Raw genomic sequence first — 24,589 nt, forward strand, 5'->3', positions numbered from 1 at the left:
AAGTTGCCCCCAGTGACAGCCGGAAGAGGAGAGCTCCCCCTTGAGGTTCCTTCCAGGCGCAGGAAACACACAGCTGTGCTCATACAAGATATTGTCTACATCTGGGGGGGTGAGTGTGTTTCGACACTTGAGTTGTGTAACATACTTTACGCGTTTGACGTTGACAACCACGGATGGTTCAAGCCAGAGGTCTCTGGGACTGTTCCGAGGGCGAGACGCAGCCACTCAGCCTGTGTCTTGGAGAAGGTCATGTATATTCATGGAACCAAGAGACCACGCACTAATGACATCCACAAGTTGGACACCACCACGATGGTCTGGTCGTTAATTAACGCCAGAGGTATTCCAGGGCCTGCTTCAACATGTCACACTGCTATCATCATCGGGACAAAGATGTTTGTATTCGGGGGCCGAGGGGACAATTTCACCTACAACAACATCATCAGAGTGTTTGACACAGAGACTAACCTTTGGCTGAGCACGCCTTCTGTGAAGATTCTTCCGGAAGGACGCACAATTCACTCAGCCTTTGCCTTCTGCGGAGAGCTGTACATATTTGGAGGCCGCAACCGTCTTCTGAACCAGTCCTTCAGTGGTTTGTGGAAATTCAACCCAGAGACCTTCTGCTGGAGGAAGGTTGAGCCCAAGGGGAAAGGCCTGTGTCCGACGTTCAGTATGTGCTGTTGCATGGTGGGAGATCGTATCATCCTTTTTGGAGGATACAAAGATGTGGATTTTCAATACAGTTATGTTGATGAAATGTACATCTTAGACTTAAGTCCTAGTCTTAAGACGTTATGCAAGCTAGCAGTTATTCAATACGGTTTGGAGCAGTCAGAACTCCCACACGACCTCAGGTGGGAACTGGTAGCCATGAACAGCAAAAGAACAGAATGACAGTCCAATTAACACCAAAAGCCCAAAACAACTACCAGTAGATAATCAATTCTGATCAATTCTGGGAAAATTGCAAGTGTGGTTGCACCGACCACACTTAGCTCGCTAAGTACAGTATGATAATGATTTATTGACACACATGATGTCACAGTCAAAACTACTTAAGCATGAATAAATACATGAATGAATAGACTAAGGCCGGGACTTTAACGCATTCATTCTGATTAATTACAGAAAAAGATATTTCGGTAAAATAAATTACGCATTTTAACCGCACTTATTTTCCAACGCGGAACGTTTCTCACTGGACGACTTTCACACTAGCTGTATTCTCAGCACTACAGCTGTAGAGAATGCTAGAGAATACAGCTAGCGTTAGTCTAGCCCCATATAACGTCTCCCTCCATCCTCTATGTAGAGCTACATTATAGTTCCATATGGGGCTAACGTTAGTCCGACTACAAGTGGGAGTTCAGCAAGGACCCACGTCCAACCCACACGGTTATGGCCTACTAACTAAAATGTTGGTATTGGTAAATCTGTTATGGCTGTCAAGGGCGTAACTACCATGACGCAGATTGTGTTGGGGCCCAGAGGCAAGGGGGGCACACGGCCGTCGGTACAATAAAATTATAAATACATTCAGAGATGCAATGACAGCTGAGTTGATCAAAGTGCACACGCCTCCCAACCGAAGTCAGCCAAAGGCAGAAGTGGCGAGTGTATACTCCCAAGGCCGAGTCCCGACTGCGCTGAGCTGCGGATGTTGCTGCTCTGTTCACAATCGTGACAGGTACATAGCGTTCACAAATCACAACTACTGTGGGCCGCTGTTTATAAACCAAAACGCACACCCGCGTGTGCAAATGTTGCTTGATTGACATAAGGTGAGGTCAATTTCCTTCATGTCCTCCGAAATTCGTTCTGATATTTGACCAAAAAAACACACCAATGTGGATTTAGGAGGTTAAAAAACTGAATAAAAGTTGGATTGACAGGTACTTCTTTCATGTACTTCTTCAGGTGAAAACCTGGCCTATGATCGCTCATTTTTCTTTGAGGACCTATAAGTCATGATTGGCTGCACCCATAAGCCAATGGGAGTCTGAACCCATATACTCTGAAACGCTGCCTAAGCCAATGGGAGTCTGCACTAGTGCTCCTAGCGACCTATTCATGATTGGCCCTGGAACGTACGCCACATCACGGAGTAGTGCCAACAGCAGCTATAGCTAACTGGAGCTACAGGAAAGCCATAACAAAACACAGTGATTGAACCAACAAGAACGTTGGAAACAAACGCAAACAACGGCCAAGAGGTTGTGAAAGACACAAACATACAGTTATGTCACACAATAATTTATGGGGGCACAGTGCAGGCACAGTCGGTAGTGCTGTCGCCTCACAGCTAGAAGGTTCGATTCCTGCTCTGGACGCTGTGGGCGCTGTCTGCGTGTCCTCTCCTCATCAGTGCCCATACCCGTGGCGGGGTTGGCAAAAGAGCCTTTCTGTGTGGAGTTTGCATGTTCTCCCTGTGTCCCCTAGTAATCCTGGTCTCTAAACTGCCTCCCCCTGGCCAGCCTGGGCGCCTGATGGAGGGGAAAGGAACTGATTAGAACAACGTGTTCCTTCCAAGCGCTACGTCCAACCAGGGAAACTCCCCCCTGTCAGGCGTAAGGAGCAACTTGGACACTCATGTATGAAGGGAGAATGAGTTCAAGTCCGTTGCTCTCCCCAGGTTGGCGGAGGGTGTGTAGAGCCCAGGATCACATTAAATAATTGACACAGGGGTGAAAAATGGGTTAAAAATTAAATAAAAAACGGGGAAAAATAGTTTTATTCATAGGATGATAGGACACTGCAATAAAAATACTGCATAGTTTCAAATATGTAGCAGAGGCGGAAGGTAAAGGCTGAGCCTTACCTAAATGTAGGCTATACCTACTGCTATACTAATTGTGCATAATACAGTATATGTGCATGCCAATGTAGGCAATATTGTTGCTGCTCAATGTGGACTATGGAATTCAGGACCATGGACAGTGCCATTTGCTGTGGCCTGTAAGTGACACTGCACACACACACACACACACACACACACACACACACACACACACACACACACACACACACACCACACACCACACACCACACACCACACACCACACACCACACACCACACACCACACACACACACACACACACACACACACACACACTATATAAGTAACAAATAACTCATCAGACATAATATAGTCAAATTAAGCACCACCCATATCCTCTATAATATTGGTTTTATCTTGCTTCAAACGGCAGCAAAGGGCATTAGGCTATTGGAGCAGAGCTACATTTTAGCATCCATTTGTTGTAATAAATATATGCCACAGTGGCTTATATGGTTAAATCGTGATTCATGATTGACCACATTATGTTGTATACGTCCGACGTGGCAAAAATCTATAATTTTGTGATTTCAATACACCAGGTGTGAGAAGTCTACACAGTACAGTACAGTACAGTAGGCCTACAGTACATGTTCCCAAAGTAGTTCCCATGGAAGGCAGTTCTCTATAGGGGTCCCCAACTAAATGATAGTTTGTAACCAAATGGGCCCTTATGGGTCTGTAACTCTGAGTGTGTGTATGGAAGCAAATGCACCCTAATGGGTCCACTCCATTTGGTTCCATTTGTACACTCAGAGTTTTACAATAGGCCTATGAATTGGGGGTCCCGTCCCAGAGATAGAAATGCCATTAAATGGGGGTCCATACTCCGTATAGACTAAATGTCAAACTGGGGGTCCTTGAAATGAAACGGGTTGAGAATCACTGCTAGAGCCGTAAAATTATTCTCTTATGGGGCTCCCTGTCATATCTTTTTAAATGGGGGTCCGCGGACTAATTAGTGTCAATTTGGGGGTCCTTGACATGAAAAAGTTTGGGAACCACTGGCCTACAGAGACAGTACAGACAGTATACAGACAGTGTCTATTTGGCTTCCAGCGTGCAAGCGCTTGCCAAAAAACTAACAAACAAAAACAAGAACAGATCTACAAAGCTTCAACGCGAAGCGGCGAGTTGATGGCTTGTAAATCTTGGGTTTTTTTAGGCAATCGCCATCGTGGCTGCCTTCCAGTGACCACAGATTATGAATTGGGTTTATTATGAAGAGATGATGGGGGCATGCGCAGATCGCAAATGAGCGCATTCCGTTCCCACTGCGCAGGTTACAGACTACATCACCAGTTCACCACCAGCCGAGCCAAGCAATATAAAAGAAAACAAAATCTCTTTCATTTCTCCCGTTCTTCTAAACCGTTGGCCGCGGATCGATCCCGCCGCGGTGCAAAGAAACAACCTCGCTCGGCTGTAGAGGCGATAGAGTCGGACCGACGCCACTGAAATATTATGAAGAAACGCTATAATGTGGACGGCAGCAGGCTACGGAAAATGAAGAAGATGAAGATCACGGAGAGGATCTCTGAGAGGTATATATATATGGATGGAGGCATCTTGTATTATTAGAGCCCCACGGCGGTGATGACGCATATCCACAGACAGGCGCTTTTGTTGTGGTGGTGTGTGTGTGTGTGTGTGTGTGTGTGCGCGCGCGCGCTGTGCATGTCTCGGCTTCTCTTTGTGCCACAATGTATAGTCTCCATCATCATCATCATCATCATCACCTGTGTGCGTCTGTCTGTCACCACTCATCTCTCAATCAATGTTCATGAGAATCCATGGCGATGTGAATATATATAGCCGATGGAATGAAAGTGACATTCATAATACAGTTTAATTGAGGGAGGGTGGGCCCGCGTGCTTTTTATATGTGGGGGCTGTTGTTGGCTTGTCTTTTTGCACGGTTTTAGGCATTAATGAACGTATCGTGGGCTGCAGGCTATACGCCATGTTTTATGCAAAAGGAGGTTTGGTTTTTGTTACAGTGTGACAACAAACATGCTTCTTGTTAGGCTAATTGGCTATATTAGGCCCACTGTAGCCTAATTGTTATTAGGCACATTAGTTTCTTGTTATTGTTAGGACTTATTATTGTCATCACCATCATCAATGATAAGCACTTTATTACATTTTGTAGGCCTATATAGGCTCATATAAGAACTCATTATTTCGCATGTGAGGATGGTATTATTTAAGCCGTCAGTCTAGACTTGAGTCTAGACACAAACGTTTTACTGTAAAACATATGCAGAAGAAAAGCAGTAATGTTTTATTTATTTTCACTGTATTGTTTGTTTAATCTTTCAAATGTGTGTGTGTGTGTGTGTGTGTGTGTGTGTGTGTGTGGTGTATTATATATATATATAGCCATAAACAATCCACATTTTGCGTTGTCAGACATCGTTCCCCGTTGCTTGTTATTGTTGAGGTCCCTCCCGTCGCACATAAATGCAGACTTATTGATTAAATAGTTCTGTGCATTGTGTGAAATGCAGCCCTAAATAACTATTGTGAACGTGAAGCCTATGATAAATGGATTATAGGTTGTTCGTATGTATTAGGCCTGGATGTTGTTAAGCGTCTTTGTGAGCTGCTGCATGGGGCATTCCGATCATCACCGCGAGAGAGAGAGGAGAGGAGACGTTGATTGCCATGGTTACCAAACAAAGAAGCATGCAGTGAAGTGCACGGCCATATAGCTATAGATGAACCCATGAACAAAGGAGAAGGCATTCTGTGGTTATAAAGACCATTTTGAGAGGCGCAGCAAAGCAATATTGATTCACAATGACTTATTATTGCTACACGTGTATTATTGATAATCGATTCCCTCTGGACCCATTTTTGGGTGCAAGTAAATATATAGCCTATATATATTTTATAATATTATAATTATATTAAAAAAATATCCATCATCCATTCAGGATAATTGGGACATCTGATGGAGTTGTCATCTTACAGAGTCTTTATGCGGAGTTGACAAAAATGTCTAATTTCTTTCTCCATTCACATTCCTGAAGTGCATGGTGTGGTGAACTCTGTCTGTTTACAGTGCCCGTTTGTAGTGCCTGTAGTTCCCTCCAAGCACACACACAGACACAAGTGGTTTCCTCATACTGATTCATTTGAAGGCTTCTCCAATCCTCCGTGAAAACTAAACAAACAATAAAACTAGCATGTTACAATTTTACATAAAACGACACCATGCACAGCATGTAAATGAAAATTAAAGGGAATTCTCTTCAGTCTTCAGGTCCTTATAATAACAACCCTTACTTATAAACTTTAGACAGTCTCTTGTGATCCTTCTTATAACTTTAGTTTAAACAGTCTCTTCATGTGACCAGTGTTACACAGAGCTTCTGCACCTTGCTGCTTCTGGCTTCATTGCTTATGCAAAAGTCCTGTGTACACATGAGAGCAGACCAAATGTGCCTTTGACCCTTCAAAAATAAAAGCATTACAACAACTTGACATGAAAGACATGACATAATATTTTAACATGAATGTGACGTAACTATGAACTTCTTAATTATGCACTTGGACTTTTAGAAATATAATAAACAATTATGATCTTATTTTAGCAAACTATATCACCTATATAGTGGCATACAGTGCCTACACCTTCCTGAAGTGCATGATGGTGTGGACTCTGTCTGTTTGCAGTGCCTACACCTTCCTGAAGTGCATGATGGTGTGGACTCTGGTGCTCCTGGCGGACTTCATCCTGGAATTCAGGCTGGAGTACCTGTGGCCCTGCTGGCTGTTCTTTGGCAGCGTCTACACCACCTTCCACTGCCACGGCCTGGTGAGAACAACGTCAGCTTCCATCCCATTATTCCAATGGTGTGGCCCATGCATTAAGGCCAAAATGATATATACAGCACAAATGTCTTCACTTTTCTGAAAAACCTATGGTGCTATGTCAGTGGTTCTCAATGTTTTGGACCCACAAAATGTGGCCGACGGCCACTGAACCCCACCAAAAAAAAAAAAAACGATTTTGTTCCAGGGACCCCCAGAAGCAAATATTTGAGTTTTTAAAAAAAGAAGAAAAAAAAAGATCTACAAGCTCATATCTCGCCATAAAGTGAGCAATATGAGCTTGTATTATCTGCTATGATCCACCCGTCCACCCGGACCCCACTGAAGACCCACACGAGAGGGTGTGCTTTACCATCATGCGCCTGCGTTGCTGCAGGAATGAGCCCATAGGCGAGTTCCGCAAGCAGTGCCATTATTGACTGTAAACAAGTGTAATATTGCATTAATAGTTACCCTTAAAAAAACACGTCAACTCAATTTCATTATAACTACAAAAAGTTATTATAATAAAAAAAGAATTGTTTTTTTTTTAAATGACAGATATAGCAATGCAACTAGAACAAAAATGTTCTAAGAAAATCACTAGCATAGCAACCCAGTCGGCTCCACTCTGGGAGATCAGAGCAGCTGATTTCTATGTTTTGATTAGGTGTTCCATCATGGTCGTTTAAAGCTTGGCTAGATGGCTACTTCAACCAATCAGATTGCTTCCTTGAAATGACCCGTTGTATAATGTTTGTTCAGTAACATCCAGCTCTAACACAAAAGACATTTTCATGTTGGGATACCAATATATTCCAATCAGGAGAGAAAATCTAGTGAAATGGAAGTGATGACACAAAGAAGTGAGCAGATACCATTTGAAGTGGAACCCTATCAAATCGAAGCTGATCAATGGTCTTTGTGGAGTTCTTTCTCCTGATTGGACTGAATTAGTGTTCTGACCTTAAAGTGTATTTTTCTAAGAAAATAATTTCTACGGAAAAAAATAAATAATAATAATTATATATATATATATATATATATATATATATATATATATATATATATATATATATATATATATATATTCTGTTTGACCTAATTGACAGTGGGATGCCAATGCCAATGCCCCGTTCTAAAGTTGAACATCATTGTTTGTTGGCAGGTGATCTGTGTGGTGTTTGTGTGCGCTGCGTTCACCCTGGACATTTTCTGCTTGATCTTTGTCCCACTGCACTGGCTGTTCTTTGTGGCCAGCACCTACGTCCTGTTCAACTACATATGGCACACAGGTGAGAGTTTAACTAATGTGTCAACTTTGTATTTGCCCCTTGCCTGTAGAAAAGAAAAATAGAGGAAGGAGCGCATCTGTTTGGCTGGAGTGAAAATCTACAACAAGGTGCTCTTTTGGTACAACTGGGTGACATAATTGATGCAAAGAAGAATGAGACCAATACAAGGCACTCTGGTAGAAAAGTTAAAGAGTTAATAAAGTGGCTAATGCATTGCAAGACTATCAAAGTGTTCATGTGTTCTGACCCTGCAGAGAAAGGCATGTGCATTTCCACGGTGTCTCTGTGGGTGCTGCTGGTCTACACGGAGGCGTCACTGCGCCTCAAAGACCTGAAGAACTCCCACGCCAATAATCTGTCTCATCTGTTTGCTGCACACTGGTAAGATATGGGCCTTTAAAGGGATAGTTCAGATTTTTTTAACTTAAGTTGTATGAAATACTTGCCATTAATATAGTGGTTGCAACTGTATTAATTAATTGCCCGAGTCCCGTGGTGGGAGTTCTGTTCTGGTTTTGGTCAATATTAAGTAGTTCCGGTCATTTTGTGGGTGGTACTGGGGCCACGCAGTAAAAGTAAATGAATCCACAAAACGAACGTAATTTGTATTGTTGACCTATTTCTAAAATATTAGTGCGACTTTCGTTCAACTTTGACCCCTCTATCACATGGAACAATTTTTTGGTGCGTAGTGATATGGACACAAAAAACATAGCTCTGTGTGATAGAGGGGTAAAAAAAATAACAAAAGTTGCACTAATATTTTAGAAATAGGTCAACAATACAAATAACGTTGGTTTTGTGGATTCATTTACCTTTACTGCGTGGCCCCCAGTGCCCCCCACAAAATGACCGGAACTACTTGATATTTCACCAAAACCAGAGCAGAACTCCCACCACAGGACTCTGGCAATCAATTAATACCGTTGCAACCACTATATTAATGGCAAGTATTCAAGTTCAAAAAATCGGAACTATCCCTTTAATGTACTTTAGCATTTTAACCTTTGAGCAACCTTTTGAGCTCGAGACCCAAATAAAAAGAGACAGCTGTCTGTCTGTTTATTTCCTTCCCTGGCTTGATCTCTTAACCCCCCCCCCCCCCCCCCCTCCTCTCTCTCTTCTTCCCTTTCTTTGTTTTTCTTGGAAAAAATAACACGATGGGAACTATGCACAAAAACAAATTTCACCCACTTTTTTTTTAACTGTGATGTGACAATAAAGATGATTCTAACTGTGTGTGTGTGTGTGTGTGTGTGTGTGTGTGTGTGTGTGTGTGTGTGTGTGCTGGTGTTCAGTATTGGCTATCCGGTGGTGTATCTGGGTTTCGATGCGACCTGCTACTTCACCAACGTGTTCCGGCTCCGCACACAGAAAGCTGTGCAGAGCGACAACCACTTCCACATGCACCTGCTGCAGCACAGCCTGCCTGCAGTCCTGCAGCTCAACAGTAAGTACTGTCTGTAACACCCCAACCACTTCCACATGCGCCTGACTGCAGCTCAATGCCAGTAAGTAGTCTGTCTGTCTGTCTGGAACACCCCGAGACTGACCCCTGGTGGCAACAGCAGTAAGTACACCTATAACACCCCAAGGGGAACAGCCCATAGATCCGAAGTCCCTTTAGTCCGAACATGCATTAAGGTTGGCAAACATGCACTGCTCCCGTGCTTGCGGTTATGTTTAGGAAATCATAAATCTACTCACATTTTTGTACTTAAGTAAAACAATATCAATATGTAGGAATGTACAAAAGTATTCATATCAAATATACTAGCACCAAAAGTAGACAGTAGTCTACTCATTATGCAGATTATCCCATTCCACAATTTTCACAAATCAGAAAGAAATCTTGAAAATAGCGGGTCTACAAGCTCACAATGCACAATTGCGACACATAGATAGGCAATTCTTTTCAGCACGCAACCAAAAGTAAAATCCGGCATTACGATGCCATCAGGGCTAAAATATGACTTAAATACTGAATCAAAATTCACTGTCAAAACTAACTTTAACCCGGTGTTTGTTGCAGCCTCCAGGTGGAAGAGCAGGGCAGAGAGCAGCAGTGAGTACCAACAGTGTACCGACGGTATCGTGGTGGTCCAGGACGACTCACTGGCTCACACCGTGCTGGAGTGTCTGCAGATACACAGCCAGGACAGAGCGGCAGCAGCCGCCACCACAGCAGCAGCAACAACAACAGACAGCAGAGCAGCAGCGCCACCACCCGACTCCAATAGCCGGCGCTCGTCGTCATTAGCCAAGCCTGGCGGTGGCTCCAGTGAGTCCCGGGAACATCCCCACCCCCCTCACCAACCCCCCCACTCCGGGGCGGCGGGAGGAACTCCGCTCGAGTCCGGGACCCCAGAGAAGCAAGGTTATTATAGTTTACGTATTCCAAGGCACCGCTCACTTCACACTGGGTGTGTTTTTGTTTTTTTCATTCCATTTTGACGGAAAGCAATTTTCTTTTTTTTACACATTATAATGTTCTTATTTTGACCCAAGAATGTCAAGTCTACAGGTTTTTCTTTCCAGAATATATATGACACACAATGGAAACAAGTTAGTTAGTTCACGTTGGCATTTTCTAAATTGATGACACTATTAAAACATTTTCAACTGCCAATAAAGTATTCTATTCTACTGATTTGCTACGACACTATGGCACATGCGTCCAACTAGTAGTAGTGGTTCTCACATGTTTTATTTGCAAAGACCACGCTTAATTCTGCGAGTGTACAAATGGGGAACACTGAAACACTCTCAGAGTTAAGGTACAACGGACGCGTTTTCGGATTTTTAGCTGCGATTTTCCGTCGGTTTTCCGAAAAACGTGTCCAGTGTGCAACCAGTGACCACCTTTACAGACCTGTTATTGGTCATTCAGGGCTAGCATTTCATGCGTTTCTGCTGATATTTTTGTCCACACGTTTGTACTCATTACTCATAATAAATACCTATGGGTTAACTCTAATGCCCTCGCAGAGAGCCTACCTCAGGAGGAGCAGGGGGGCAGAGGAGGCGCGCGGGCCACGAAGAGCCCCTCCTCGCCGAGGGCCCGCCGGAGCAACGGCGCCAGCGCTCCCTCCCCCCCGTGCACCACCACGGGCAGGACGGACAAGCAGCAGAAGGCGTGGAAAGCGCTCAGCCCCAACCGGGAGCCGGCGCCGCCACCGCCGCCAGTGGTGGACAGGAACGCCGCGGCCGCTCAGCATCATCACGCCGAACAGATCTCCAAGTCAGTGTTCATTTTGACAGCACATTTTGATGTGGTTTAGTTAGTCTCGAGCTCCTGAAGACATTTTCATTTTGTCTATTTAGACACATTTTAGTCATTTGAAAGGCTTTCGTTTTAGTCCAGTTTTAGAGGTGTGCATTTTGGCACACTGCCCTCACCACGTAACGATTCAATTCTACAATGCATCGCGATGCGTCACACTTTTCTATATTACTGCACTTGGCAAAATGTTCATCAGTCAATACAAGCATTATATATAATATTATAATTCTATAATCAATGTATATTATATAATATTTAGGATTTGATTATCAATTATGTCACTATGCTGCATCGATGCGTGGCTGAATTGCGATACATTGCTGAATTGATTATGTTTTACATCAATGTTTTAGTCAATTAAGTATCATAAGATCTGAAGCCCTAACCACACCAAAGGGTCACTCCTTGGGTACAAATGGTTGCAAGGAGTTAACGTTAAAACCATCGTGACCCTTTGGTGTGGTTTGGGCCATTTAATCACTAGTACAGGGTCAATGTGGGTCAACGTGCAACAAGACATATCACACTGCAGGGACAACACTAAAACCGTTGTAAAGTTGCCCGAACGGCCAAGGCTCCAAGAATCGACAGTCCAAGAATGTAAATCTCTTTTGGTATTTTATTGACCTCAAAACACGGAGTGAACGACCCATGCCGGATTCAACTGTGCAGGCAAAAATAATACTTCCAGATAAAGACTTAACAATACACTTTCACATAACAGAAAGTAAGAAATGAACACTTGACAACTAAACTAAGGAAAAACAACAAACCAATAACTTAAGAAACTGAAACCAGGCTATGCCTTCCTGGCCCTGGCAGCTCTCCCCTGGAGTTGTCTCCTTTGTTAGTCTCAAGCAAAACTGAACATTTTCCACTCAGCATTACCTTCCAAACATTTCCACAAGCCTCCCTTATATACCAGGTGAGACCCCACCCACAATGATTAGTAATTGGACCAATCTACTCAACCCAGGTAAACCATGACCCATGAGTTGAGACCAACTATACAATTACACATTTCCTTCATAGAGTCTGAATGTTTTCCAAGGCATCACATCAACCACAAAACAATTATGATAGCATTAGGCAACACAGATAAGTAGTATATGATGCTACACATAGCCACACATCCAAGGAGCTTGAAGACAGTCAATTAATGGAAGCAGCTGTGCAGTGTGTGTTTGTAATGTTCAGTTTCACATTGTGGAGTCTTCTAGTGTCTATAGGGCACGGGTTGCCCCGTGACAACCGTCTTGACCCTTTTGTGTGGCTTTACCCAACTAAATCTATAGTTGATTTCGTCGACAAACGAGCAATGCCTGATATTTTACACTTAGGTCAGATTCTCACCTAATACTTCGGTAGACTCAGATCCGTATGGGCGGGGAAATGGGATTCTTGCATATTTAATTGGCTGCGGTTTGCCTTCACACTGTCATTCGCAGCAATTGGAAACGCAGCAGGGGGGACCTTTATCAATGTGTTCCATTCATAAGCTATAGCCTACACAGTGAAATCTGGTGATAAAATTACACTCATAACGTGCATGTGTCGTGCCGTCTGGGACCCCCCCCCCCCCCCCCCCCCTCTCTCTCTCTCTACGCACGCAGCCGCCACACACTGTTCTTTTGGGCATGGAGGCACAGCGCTGCATGAGCGCACTGATATAACTCCCCAGTCCCACACAGTGACAGCACTCCATGTTTACGGCACGCACAGACAGACAGACAGACAGACAGACAGACAGACAGACAGACAGACAGAATATTATGTAGGCTATAATACACTGCAGTGTTTTTATGTGTTTTCTTAAGCAATTGATTAATGTACACGTCCTCATTTCGATCAGGGCTTCAGTCTCCTTATTCGACCACGTCTATCCACAGTAACAGGACATCTTTGCGCTGCGTAAAATATGCCTTCTCCGTCTCCAACTGTGTTCAGCTCCTCACCCGCCACATTATGTTTGCTTCATTTCCTTTATTTACTGCGGATTGCATTCACACCTGCACCGAATCGTAGTCAAGTGCGATTCGAAGCGAAGTGAAACCCACGTTTTTGGGCGGAGTAAAATGCGGTTATTTGCTGCGCATTAGGATTCGAATGAGCCTTCACACCTGCCAAACGAAGCGCACTTTCTGACAATGCGCAGCAGGATTCGTTTTAATCGCAGCAAAGCTCTCTGGTATGAATGTGACCTTAGTTGGATGCTGTCCCCACCCAGGCTGGACCAGGAGCTGAGGAGGCTGAAGGCGGAGCTTCAGAGCAGCAGACAGAGCGAGCAGGAGCTGAGGAGTCACATGTGCAACCTGACCAACAGCGAGAGGAGCCTGAGGCCAGAGCTGTCCCTGCTCAGACAGTCCAACACGCTGCTCCACAACAAGTAATCTCGCCTTTTTAGGGACTTTGGCGCCCTCTACCGCCACAAGTTGTGCATTGCATCGATACATTTTCTACCAGTCGACTAACTTTTTTCACTGACAAATACGAAACGCAGCTATGATGACTAAAAACCGAGAGTAAATATATTGACAATTTTGTCAGCAAATACAAACTAGACTAAAATGTTAGGGAGGGACTGGTGGAGAAGAGATCCAGACAGTAGATCTAAAAGACAAGTCATTTTATGTTTGGTTGCACTTGGGTGTTGCACTCTGAAAATAGCTGATCTACAAGCTCACAACGCATCAACAGTAGTCGACTAAAATGTTGTGATATTTATTCGAGAGTTACATACTTGTAAGGGTCAATTTTGTAAAGGAATCCAGAGAGTCCTGGAACCCACTTTGAGAACCACTGTTCTACATCAAAAAGTGTTTCTCAAACCTTTTTCAGTTCAAGACCCAACAAGATACATTTTGGTGTCCGGGACCCAAAACCTGAACAGACGACCCAATGGCCGTGCATGGCAGTAAAGGCAAAAACTGCCGTTGAAGAGAGAAACAGATTAAAAAACCACACACACAAAATCACACAAAGAAATAAAGCACTATGCCTCTGTTTTTTATATTGTCACTGCCGGGTGGAAATTAACCTCATGTGCAAAACTGTTTCTTTTCAGGGTTCAAAAACAGCAAAAGTAGCAGATCTACAAGCTCAAAATGTGTTCCAAGGCAAATTGCCCTATATCTACAACCTCACAACGTGACGCGTGTTTTTCTCTTTACAAAATGCAGCCCTGACGTGATGCGCATGGCTCTCTTTGTGTGCGGCAGGATTGTGTGTCTGAGCAAAAGCAAGCAGAAGGACAAGCAGACCAGCGCCATGCTGGAGAAGAAGATGCGAGCGGAGACTGAGGCCAGACTCTCCGTAGAGAGACAACTGACCACCGAGCTACAGCAGCACAAGCTGGACGAGGCTGCTAGCACAGCACGCAGCCTAGCTAACAGGTAGCAACACCTCAAAATACTAGTCGTTTATTTGGTTTAATTATTTTTTATTGAAGGGTTTTAGCTTTAACTTGTCTATAGACATAATTTAAGTGATATTAATTATTATTAATATTATTATTGTTGTTAAAATAAGAATTATAATATAGAACAGCTCTATTGTGATCGTAATCATTGCTATATGAGTGTTCCATCTCTCCAGCTCTTTGGTAAACAGGAAATACATTTTCAGGTGTGTGATCAATCAGCAAATTGGGACACATCAAGCTGATAAATTGGTTCCTCTATTATCATTGGATTAAATTGCTGTCCCACCTTAACATTCTGTTTACTAAAGATATGGAGAGACAGGGTTACTGAAAAAAAAACAAAAAAACAACAACTTTGTTTTAACCACTTACAGCACCTTTAAATGACAAAATAGACTGCCTCTTTCATTTCATTTGCAATATTACGCAAAATAATAATTCACTCAAATAATTCACAATGATAGTGTTTTATACAAAAAAGAAAAACCGAAAATCATGGCTTCAAGCCATAATTACATTTCAAGAGATGCAGGCAATGCAATGTTTTGCCTGATTTATATTTGGTTGTGCTCTGTGTCACGGAAAATAGCGGATCTGCTATTTTGAAAATCTCGTCTCTGTCAGGTGAAAAGGTCATTATGTCAAAAAATGTTTACTTTTCAGGATTCCAATTAAAAAATTGCAAAAGTATAGCAGATCTATACAGTACAAACTCGAAACGTGCCACGTTCCGAGCTTGCAGACCCGTTTGTACGATATGCCGTTATAATTTACGAAAGAAAACACACAAAAGTTAAACTATGGAGATAAGAGGTTTCCGCCCGACAGCGACGATCTGCTAGTTACCAGCGCACGGCACCGACGCACGACCAAGTACAAATCACCTTTTTCTTCTTTTCTGTGTGAAATCCACCTGAAGTGAAATTGAAGTCCCTGTTACTTTGCATTTTCTCCCGTTTCCCCCCCACACCAGGCAGGAACATTCTGAGACCCTAATGTTAAGGAAAAGAGTTAAAGATCTAGAAACAGAGTACAAACAACTACAGCTGGACTGTCAAGTCAAAGAGGGCCGTGTGCTAGATCTAGAGAGTGATGTGGAGGTATTATTCCTTTACTTTACTCAGGAATGAAACTTGTTCAGTTTGAATGTCTGTGACTTGTATACGTTTTGCGATACTTTGGCTGTCTTCAGGTTTCTTTTGTGTGTGTGTGTATTGGTTTCGTGCAATTTTCCACTTTGTTGCCGTTTGCAGTCATTGATTATGATGTCTTTTGTGTCATTGCTTATGACATTCTGTGTCATTTTAGTCATTTCTTTATGGCTAAAATGCCTGTGTTTTGTGTCATTTCAGTCATTGTCTATGATGTGCTCATTGTTTGCGATGTGTTTTGTATATCATCTTAGTCTTATGAGGCGTGTTGTGTTCAAGATGTCTAGCCGACAGCAAGCAGCTTGGCACTCCTGAATCACTGCCTTCCACACCCATCAGGGTCTTGAGCTCTGCAGCGCTGCTTGCTCTGCTGTCACGCCGCAGTGTGTCCACGTGGGTGGTGGTGCACCTCTTTCTCCTCCTATCGGTGTGCCATGGGCTTTCTCTCCGTGTCAGATTGTGTCAGGCATCTGGACACCGATGATGAGCAGTGCCCATGCAGCCATCCTCATGCTTCTCTCTCTCTGACCTTGTTCGTGACCACAACGAACACGGTTCGTGACCCGGCCATTCGTCACATTCTTGTGTAGACTTTTCCTGCTGTACTGTGAGAGCATCCACGTCTCGGCCACGTACAGCAGTATGCCGATTCTATTGTACAACGGCCGCCTCTATGAGGCCATCTCTCGTGTCAGATTTGCACACTCTGCTCGTTCCGTACAAGACACTCCCAGGCAACGCCCTCCGGATCTTCAGATCTTGTTCCGTCGAGGCAGTCCAGGCACTGAGATATTTGAAGTTCTCGACTACCGTCTCGAGCTCCATCCAATGGTTCTAACCATGGATTTCTTGGCATTGAATTTCAGGCCGATCTTCCTGCACTCCTTTTCTGCCAGTAGCAGTACCCCTCCTTTCTCTGCTGTGTCGGAGACTATAGGGCTGTGTGTGTGTGTGTGTGTGTGTGTTTTTTTCCTTTTTCCTTTCATTTAAAAAAAACAAAACATTGTTCATGATGCGTTTGGTCATCGTATTCATTGTTTGTGTGTTTCGTGTCTTCATTATTCATTGTTTTAGATGTGTTTGTGTAATGTGTACCATGCATCCGTTGTGAATCAACCAGCGACACTTGTCGTGGCATCGATGCAGCGTGTGTATTTGTCCCACATGAAGTGTGCACTATATGTATTGTGTTGTGTGTGTGTGTGTGTGTGTGTGTGTGTGTGTGTGTATTTCACTGGTTCTCAAAATGGTTATCTGGGTTCCCCAGGCCAGTGTGGGAGTTCCAAGAGGTCCCCAGATAAATAATTGATTGCTAGGAACCAATTGGACCCTCATAAGCATAGCAGTGGCGGTAATTTTCTGGTTCCAGACCCCATTCAATTTTCCCATATAGAGATTTCCCCAAATACTGTATTTAAATATCAATTATTGTAAGCCTAGCCAATTATTGTAAGCCATCCAGGATGGCGACTTTTTTTTTCTTCCACAGAATCAAATGTTTGATGTTTTCACCAGGATATTGGATTGCTTGATTCTAGGATTAAAATAATCGAGTGATTGTTTTTGGAAATCTCTGGCAAAAATGAATGGTTCTGGATCGATGGAACCAGAAAAAGACTGCCACTGCTAGGTCCATTTGGTTATATTTATACGCTCTCAAGAGTTATGGGCGTCCGTGGCCTAAATGCATACGAAACTGGGGGTCATCATTGGAATTAAAAGGTTTGAGAACCACTGGTGTATTTTTTATTTCATGTTTTTATAATTTTTTGTGATGTACACTCTCGTCACGTGACGCATGCACACCCCAGGTGTTTCATACAAACATTGCACTGCTCAAAAGGGTCAGTGATGGTGTCTCCATGCTGGAACCATTGGACTGAAATGAACGGAAACCAAAGAATGCATCCTTAATTTGGCACATTCCGGTAATGTGCAGCTGTGACTGTTTTTTGAACGGCTGGCCATCAGTGTTTTTTGTTTGTTTTGTTTGTTATCTGCACTGGTTCCCTATTAGTGGATGATGGAAACATTTTTGTCTTCACTGTTTTCAACCTGGCATACTTATTTTGTGCATTTGGCCACGTTTCGAGCTTGCAGATAATCAAGTAGGAAATTAATTTATGAAAAAAAACTCACACACACACACACACACACACACACACACACACACACACACACACACACACACACACACACACACACACACACACACACACACACACACACACACACACACACACACGAGTCAGCTGAATGTGCATCCAGCAATGACAATGACATGCCTATAAGTATACAGGTTGAAATGCTTAGAAGGAAAACTTCACCCATTTTCAACCATGCCGTCATATTGCAAATAACTGTTGCCCAGTGTTATTTGCAAGGTTCTCACAAAAATAAATGATTTCTGTCTTTACTCGCTCTGTGTGTCAGAGTGCTCTGGACAGATCTGACACGATCATCAGTAGGCACGCTTGGACATTTCAAACATGTTGAGGGGCGCTATAGCGCCTTCAATACATGGCTTTTGAAGATTACTGTATGTCATATGGCAGCAAAGTCTATGGACTTCCATGTTTGTTTAGAGCACTTATGGCCTAAATCGTTTTCCAGCCAAGTCTATGGACTTTAATATTTGTTTAGGGCACTAAATGACAATGCAAGATGTCATGTGGGCGATATAATGTATCTTTTCACGTCACACAAGTGTGATTTTGTTTTTATATTAGTGCAAGATAACGAGTGACAGAGAGAGTAGACAGAAATGCTGCCATATTGTAATGAGCAAGGTTATAAGGCAAGGTTGAAAATGGGAAAAGTGCTCCTTTAAAGTGGTTAATTCCAGAACAATCAAAACAATCTTTGTTGTTGTTTGTTCTAAAGTGAGATATCTACGGTATCTACCTTAATATGAAGTCACATGCATGCTACAGAACAAAACATCATCCCCACAGGGGCTATCTTACAGTAGATCGCCTCATAGCCTATAAGAACTGTGTTAGAAACAAACAAATCACCCCAGAGATTTCATTCATATGGATATGAAGCATCGACCGAAGGTGGAAATATACAAATATAGCACTACAAACGCTAGAAACGAGTCAAACAACCCAAAGACTACATTTCAGGGCTGCTACCCGTCGCACACAACATACCCGTCGCATGTTGTCTTGATGGAGCATGACACATTTTAGCAACATTGATTTGATGATTTCGGCTGTGAAACAGGCTGTATCAAATATGAACAAATGTAATAAACAATGCAGAACCACCCCCTGACAGAAAGGCCTAGGTGATTATTTGTTTATTTTCCTAACACAGTTCTTATTATGAAGCGCTCCCCTGTGGGGAATTCAACACAAGACAACAACCCCACGAACCCGGGGGAAAGCGCCCTCTAGCGGCAGTGACGTCAGACTTCAGTGCTCTTCGGCCTCAGTTACATATAAAATACGGCTGTCTTCTCGGTGCCTCTGTGGGGGGGGGGGGGGGGGGCAGAGCAGCTCGCAATTAATTTCCAATGAATGAACCAAGTTTGCTCCCTGCTTGGTCCATGGGGGGGAGGAGGGCAGAAGACAGCCATGGAGCAAGCTTGTCTCGTCAAAACCATGTGACTCCCAACGGAAATGAATTGCGAGCTGCTCTGTGCCCCTCTCCCCCAGAGACAGCGAGAGAGCACCCTGTCTTTCATATGTGAGCGAGGCCTTACAGAGCAACACCACCACCACGGTGCAACGTCCAATGTTCTCTCTCTCTCTGGATTGTTTGTGCTGCTCCAGGCGTTGGAGAAGTACCGCTGTGTGGAGCAGGAGACGGACATGCTGCTGTCCACCCTGTCGGCGCTGCAGGAGAAGGCCCAGCACCTGGAGTACAACCTGAGCGCCGAGACGCGCATCAAACTGGACCTGTTCTCGGCCCTGGGGGACGCCCGCAGACAGCTGGAGATTGAGCAAGGTAATCGAGTAATCCACTGCTTGCGGGGGTTCCAGGTGGTCCCCAGCTAAATGATGGAGAGTTGGTAACCAAATGGACCCTTTTAGATTTGAGAGCGTAAAACTAAACCAACCGGACCCTGGGCCTTTATACGGGGCCATTTGGTTTAATGTTACGCTCTCAAGAGTTAAATTGTTGTTACACATCTGCATTACTTTTTTACAGCATGGAATTGTGGACAGAATCTTGTCCTATGATAACAAAATATTCTTTAGTTTAGGTTTTGTTGAAACATGATCGGGACATCCTTAGTATCAATATCATGATATGATATGATATGCATATCATGATATGATATTGTCTGTGCTTTTGGATATTGTACTATTGTGATTTGGCATAAGTGTGCTATAAAAATATAAATATCGGATCGGATCAGCAGATACTCAAAATCAAATGACCGGAATCGGATCGGGAGCAAATAAATGTGATTGGGACATGGCTAATCCTAACGGTTCTCTCTCTCTCTCTCTCTCTCTCTCTCTCTCGCTCTCGCTCTCGCTCTCGCTCTCTCTCTCTCTCTCTCTCTCTCTCTCTCTCTCTCTCTCTCGCTCTCGCTCTCGCTCTCGCTCTCGCTCTCTCTCTCTCTCTCTCCCCCCCTCCCCCGCAGGTAAGGTGGTGAGGCAGGACAGGGAGATCGTGGAGATGAAGAAGAAGATCGCGGACGTCATGGCGGTCACACCCGGCATGTCGTACATGACGCCGCAGCCTCACGTGCCCCAGTACCTGACCAAGCTGCTTAACTCCGAGCGCTACATGCTCAACCCGCGGGCCCTCATGTACCAGTGTCTGAAGAAATAAGGAGATGCTGTTTCATTTATTTATTTTTTCATAACCCGGACGGCGGACGGTTCCTGGATGATGATGTCACTTGGTTCCATCTGCACGCTCTCAGAGTTGCGGGGGTGGTTGGACCGTTTAAAGTTTGAAGAATCAATGGGCCCACAGAACTGAAATGCCTGATTCTTGAATGACAACTTGACGGCATTTGCTTCCTTCCGGTGTTGGGGAGGTAACACGGTGAGACAGAAGTTGACGCGTAAAAGATGACACGTCTTGATCTCATGAAGCCTCCAATGGGAAAATGCCTTTTTCTTTTCTTTCTTTCTTTCTTTCTTTCTTTCTTTCTTTCTTTCTTTCTTTCTTTCTTTTTTTCTTTCTTTCTTTCTTTCTTCTGGTGCTAAGCTGATATCAATCCTACATAGAAATATTAAATATTGTACAACAAAATTGATTGTTTGGCATCAGTGTTGAATTGGTACCATTGAAAGTTGTTGGGGATGTTCGGTACCTTAACTCACAATTAAATATCTTTTCTATGTTACAAAGTGGACATTAATAATGATAATACGTTTCTTTTATATTGAGCAATGAACGTGAATGTTCATGTTAAAGAAAAGAAAACGATTTCTAGTATTGACTTCTGAATAATTAGCGGTGTGTTTAAGAGTTGAGTGATTAAGGTGGATGAGAGAAGGGAGCCGTTTATCTCTGGTATGAGTATAAAACTATTTTTTTTATTGTAAACTGTGCGTTGCTATTCTGCAAACCTTGGGCTCAGGCTCTCATACGATAGACCATCTGAACGAGGGAGAGGATTATAGGAAACATTCATTTTGAATGTGTCTCTAACTTAAACCATCTGAACCCTTGGCATTCCTATGTTGGCCGTGTCATTATGAGCACAATTTGTCAAGAAATGTAATTATTTTATTTGTATAACTGTTATTTATTTTTTATTTTTTAAGGACAGCCGATCTACAAGCTCACCATGCGACAACACGGTACAATGAAGTGTGAAATAGTATTCTTCTATTCTGATATAGTAATCGCTGCGATAGTGTTTGTTCAGTAACAGGGGTCTCCCTGTCTTTCCAGCTCCTTATTAAACAGGAAAATAAGTTGGATGCCAATCTGATCCAAGGAGGACACATGATAAACATTAATGGCATCGGAAGTGATGAAACTGAAACAGTGCGCAGAGAAATTGGTACCGGTCCGGAACACTATTACATTAAAAGCTGTATACATTGTATTTGTGGGGTTTCTCTCTTTTGTTTGGATGAAATGGGTATCCTGACCTGAAAATGTCTGTTAGTAAAGAGCTGGAGAGACTGGGAAACCATTGTTACTGAACAAACACTCTCTACTATTGAGTCTACAGCAATGATTTCTACTACACAATGTAGTAGTCTAGTAGCCAGCCCATAGAGCCCCATTGTGAACACGGACATGTTGAGAACACCAACGTTTTGTTATAAATGTTTAGTATGGGTCCCCAGCATGTAGAAACTGCCGGATGCTAACATGCATATGTTGGGCAATTTTCATAATTGGCATAATCTGTGACCATACCATTAACAACTTATAGAAAGCAAAATATAAAAAATGTCATCATGCTTTATCTAGCATGCGACGTGTCAAACTAGGGGGTTTTCATGATGCTGAATCCATTCCAAGCATTAGTTTTGCAAAAAACACTCATTGGGCTAGAAACGGCCATGCCCACTTGCTCAATTGTGCTGATATTGTCACATCATCACATTTGTGATGACGGCAATTGCCGTTTTTAGCCCAATGAGTGATTTTTTGCAAAACTAATGCTTGGAATGGATTCAGCATCATGAAAACCCCCTAGTTTGACAACATAAAACCTTGGTGTACTCAACATGTCCGGGTTCACATTCTGGCTACTAGACTATAGAGCTTTAACTTTTTAACGGTACACTTTTTCTGTTTTATTTAAAAAAAAAAGCTATACCTACACAACCCTATACTTAGTTTACTGTGGTTTCCTACACCTCTATACTAGGTCTGCTAGTATTTACCTATAAACCAAATTGTTTCATGTCAAACATCTATCTGGCATTGTGAGCTTGTAGATCTGCCCTTTTCACTGAATAGGGACACTGGGGTTCATGTGCTTGAGGCAGAGTCGTGAATTACATGGATCAGTGGTGCTCAACCTGTGGGTCGGGAGGGGGGTCCCCACATGATTTTTTTTGGGGCGGTCCCCAGATGACAGTTAAGGGACAATTTAAGGATTTTTAAGACCTTTTTAATACCTACAATGAAATTAAATGGGGGGAAGACTAATGTTGGGTGGTCGCGGCCTGAAGAGGTTGAGAACCTCTGCCATGGATGGATGCTGTTGACCACTGACTAATGGCTATGAGAATTGCTATTGATTTGGATTATTGTGCCTATACCGACATTACTTTCCGATTGGGAAGTACGATTTAATGTGAAAGAGTAATGTGTTTGGATTGAAGTGCGATGTACCTTTTTTTTTGTAATCTTTTCTACTCACGTCGTAAAGACTCGAACTTTGAAAATCACCCTGTATTTGCCAATACAGTAGAAATGGATGTCACCGTTTTGGTAGCTTTCCGTTCTCCTTTAGAGTGTTTCTAGGTTGTTTTATATGGAAAAAAACAGATTTTTTTAGTCTTGTTGTATTTTACTATACCGCTGTAATTTTGTACAGCAATGTGTTTGTCAGCATGGACATGTGTTTAATTCAATTGATATTTGAGCACAAATTGTGTCGTTACGTATATGAATTATACCTTGTATAAGGGCTACGGTTTCTTAAGATTTCGATCAAATAATTGATAATTTGAACAAGGATGTTAACATTTCTTTTGCATAAACGATTTCAACAAATTCCAGGTGAATTATTTTTCAAGTTGCATCACCTTAAATATACCTACAGTATAATACGACCCAGTTTTTTTTAGGAAATTTCCATTGGAAAAAAGCTTATATTTTCTTATATTCAGACCAATTAAACTTAAAAATATTCAGAACCTTTGCCTTGGAGCTAGAATCTGAAGACTCATGCCATACAACAGTGAATATCATTGCTGTCAGATAGAAACCCTGTATGTCCAAAACCGTAACTTTTAAATTCTACTTTAAAATAGTGAAAATAGCCGATCTACAAGCTCACAGCGCGTCACATCGTGACGTGTTGTGAGCTTGCAGGGCCGGATCTAGGGATAAGCGAACCAAGCGGTCGCTTAGGGCCACAACCACTGAGGGGGCCACGTCACAGGGAGAAGATTTTTTTTTCTTTTTTTATGTATCCCCTATCCCTTACATGGGCTACTGGCCACATGTGGTCCCCACCTTCACCTAATGCAGCCCGCAGGTTAATATCAACTGGCTATCTACAAGCTGATCTACAAGCTCAAAACGCGTCGCAGCGCAACGTGTTTTGAGCTTGTAGATCGGCTATTTTTGCTACAGTAATATATGAATGAAAGAAAAAACGGAAAACTAAATTATTTAACATTTTAAATAATCTATAGGATTATGATCAAACAATAAAGAATGATTTATGCAAACAATATAGGCCTTTGCTAATATAACCGTGACATTACATATACTCAGGGACAAATTAGCCATTGGGCCAGTGGGGCCGTGGCCCAGGGGCCCTTGGCTCTCAGGGGCCCTTCAGGGAAATTGGACCGTAAGGTACTAGGTTTGACGCCCTGAAAAGGGCTCCTGGGGCCCTTATTGGCCATTGATTTTGTTAAATTTAGGTAAAAAAGATGATAAAAACACGGTAAAACACCAAAATTGTGTGCGCACGCACGCTATGGGGGCCCTGCAAAGATTACCGGCCCAGGGGACCTCGGGAGGTTAATCCGTCCCTGCATATACTGTATATACAGTAGCCTACATGCAGCAGCATATTTTTGCAAAAATACAAAATGAAAATGTGAAGATTTGGGCTACTATTACTATATATACTATACTATACTATACTATACTATACTATAGGC

General features: G+C 42.9%; 1 protein-coding gene across 1 annotated transcript; it reads left to right on the forward strand.

Annotated features, from left to right (window-relative positions):
* Window positions 1–4,304: 4,304 nt before the first annotated feature.
* LOC310876796 (macoilin-1) lies at window positions 4,305–20,600 on the forward strand (the record flags this gene model as incomplete). The annotated part of the gene is made up of 12 exons (XM_083790450.1): window positions 4,305–4,384; window positions 6,522–6,663; window positions 7,828–7,954; window positions 8,209–8,335; window positions 9,253–9,404; window positions 9,987–10,331; window positions 10,943–11,195; window positions 13,465–13,623; window positions 14,456–14,629; window positions 15,632–15,758; window positions 19,589–19,763; window positions 20,410–20,600. The coding sequence occupies 12 exons, from the start codon at window positions 4,305–4,307 to the stop codon at window positions 20,598–20,600; spliced, it is 2,052 nt and encodes a 683-aa protein (XP_083646576.1).
* Window positions 20,601–24,589: the final 3,989 nt, after the last annotated feature.

The sequence above is a fragment of the Protomyctophum parallelum genome, assembly GCF_964188405.1.
Source record: "Protomyctophum parallelum genome assembly, chromosome: 19".
Taxonomy (NCBI): Eukaryota; Metazoa; Chordata; class Actinopteri; order Myctophiformes; family Myctophidae; genus Protomyctophum; species Protomyctophum parallelum.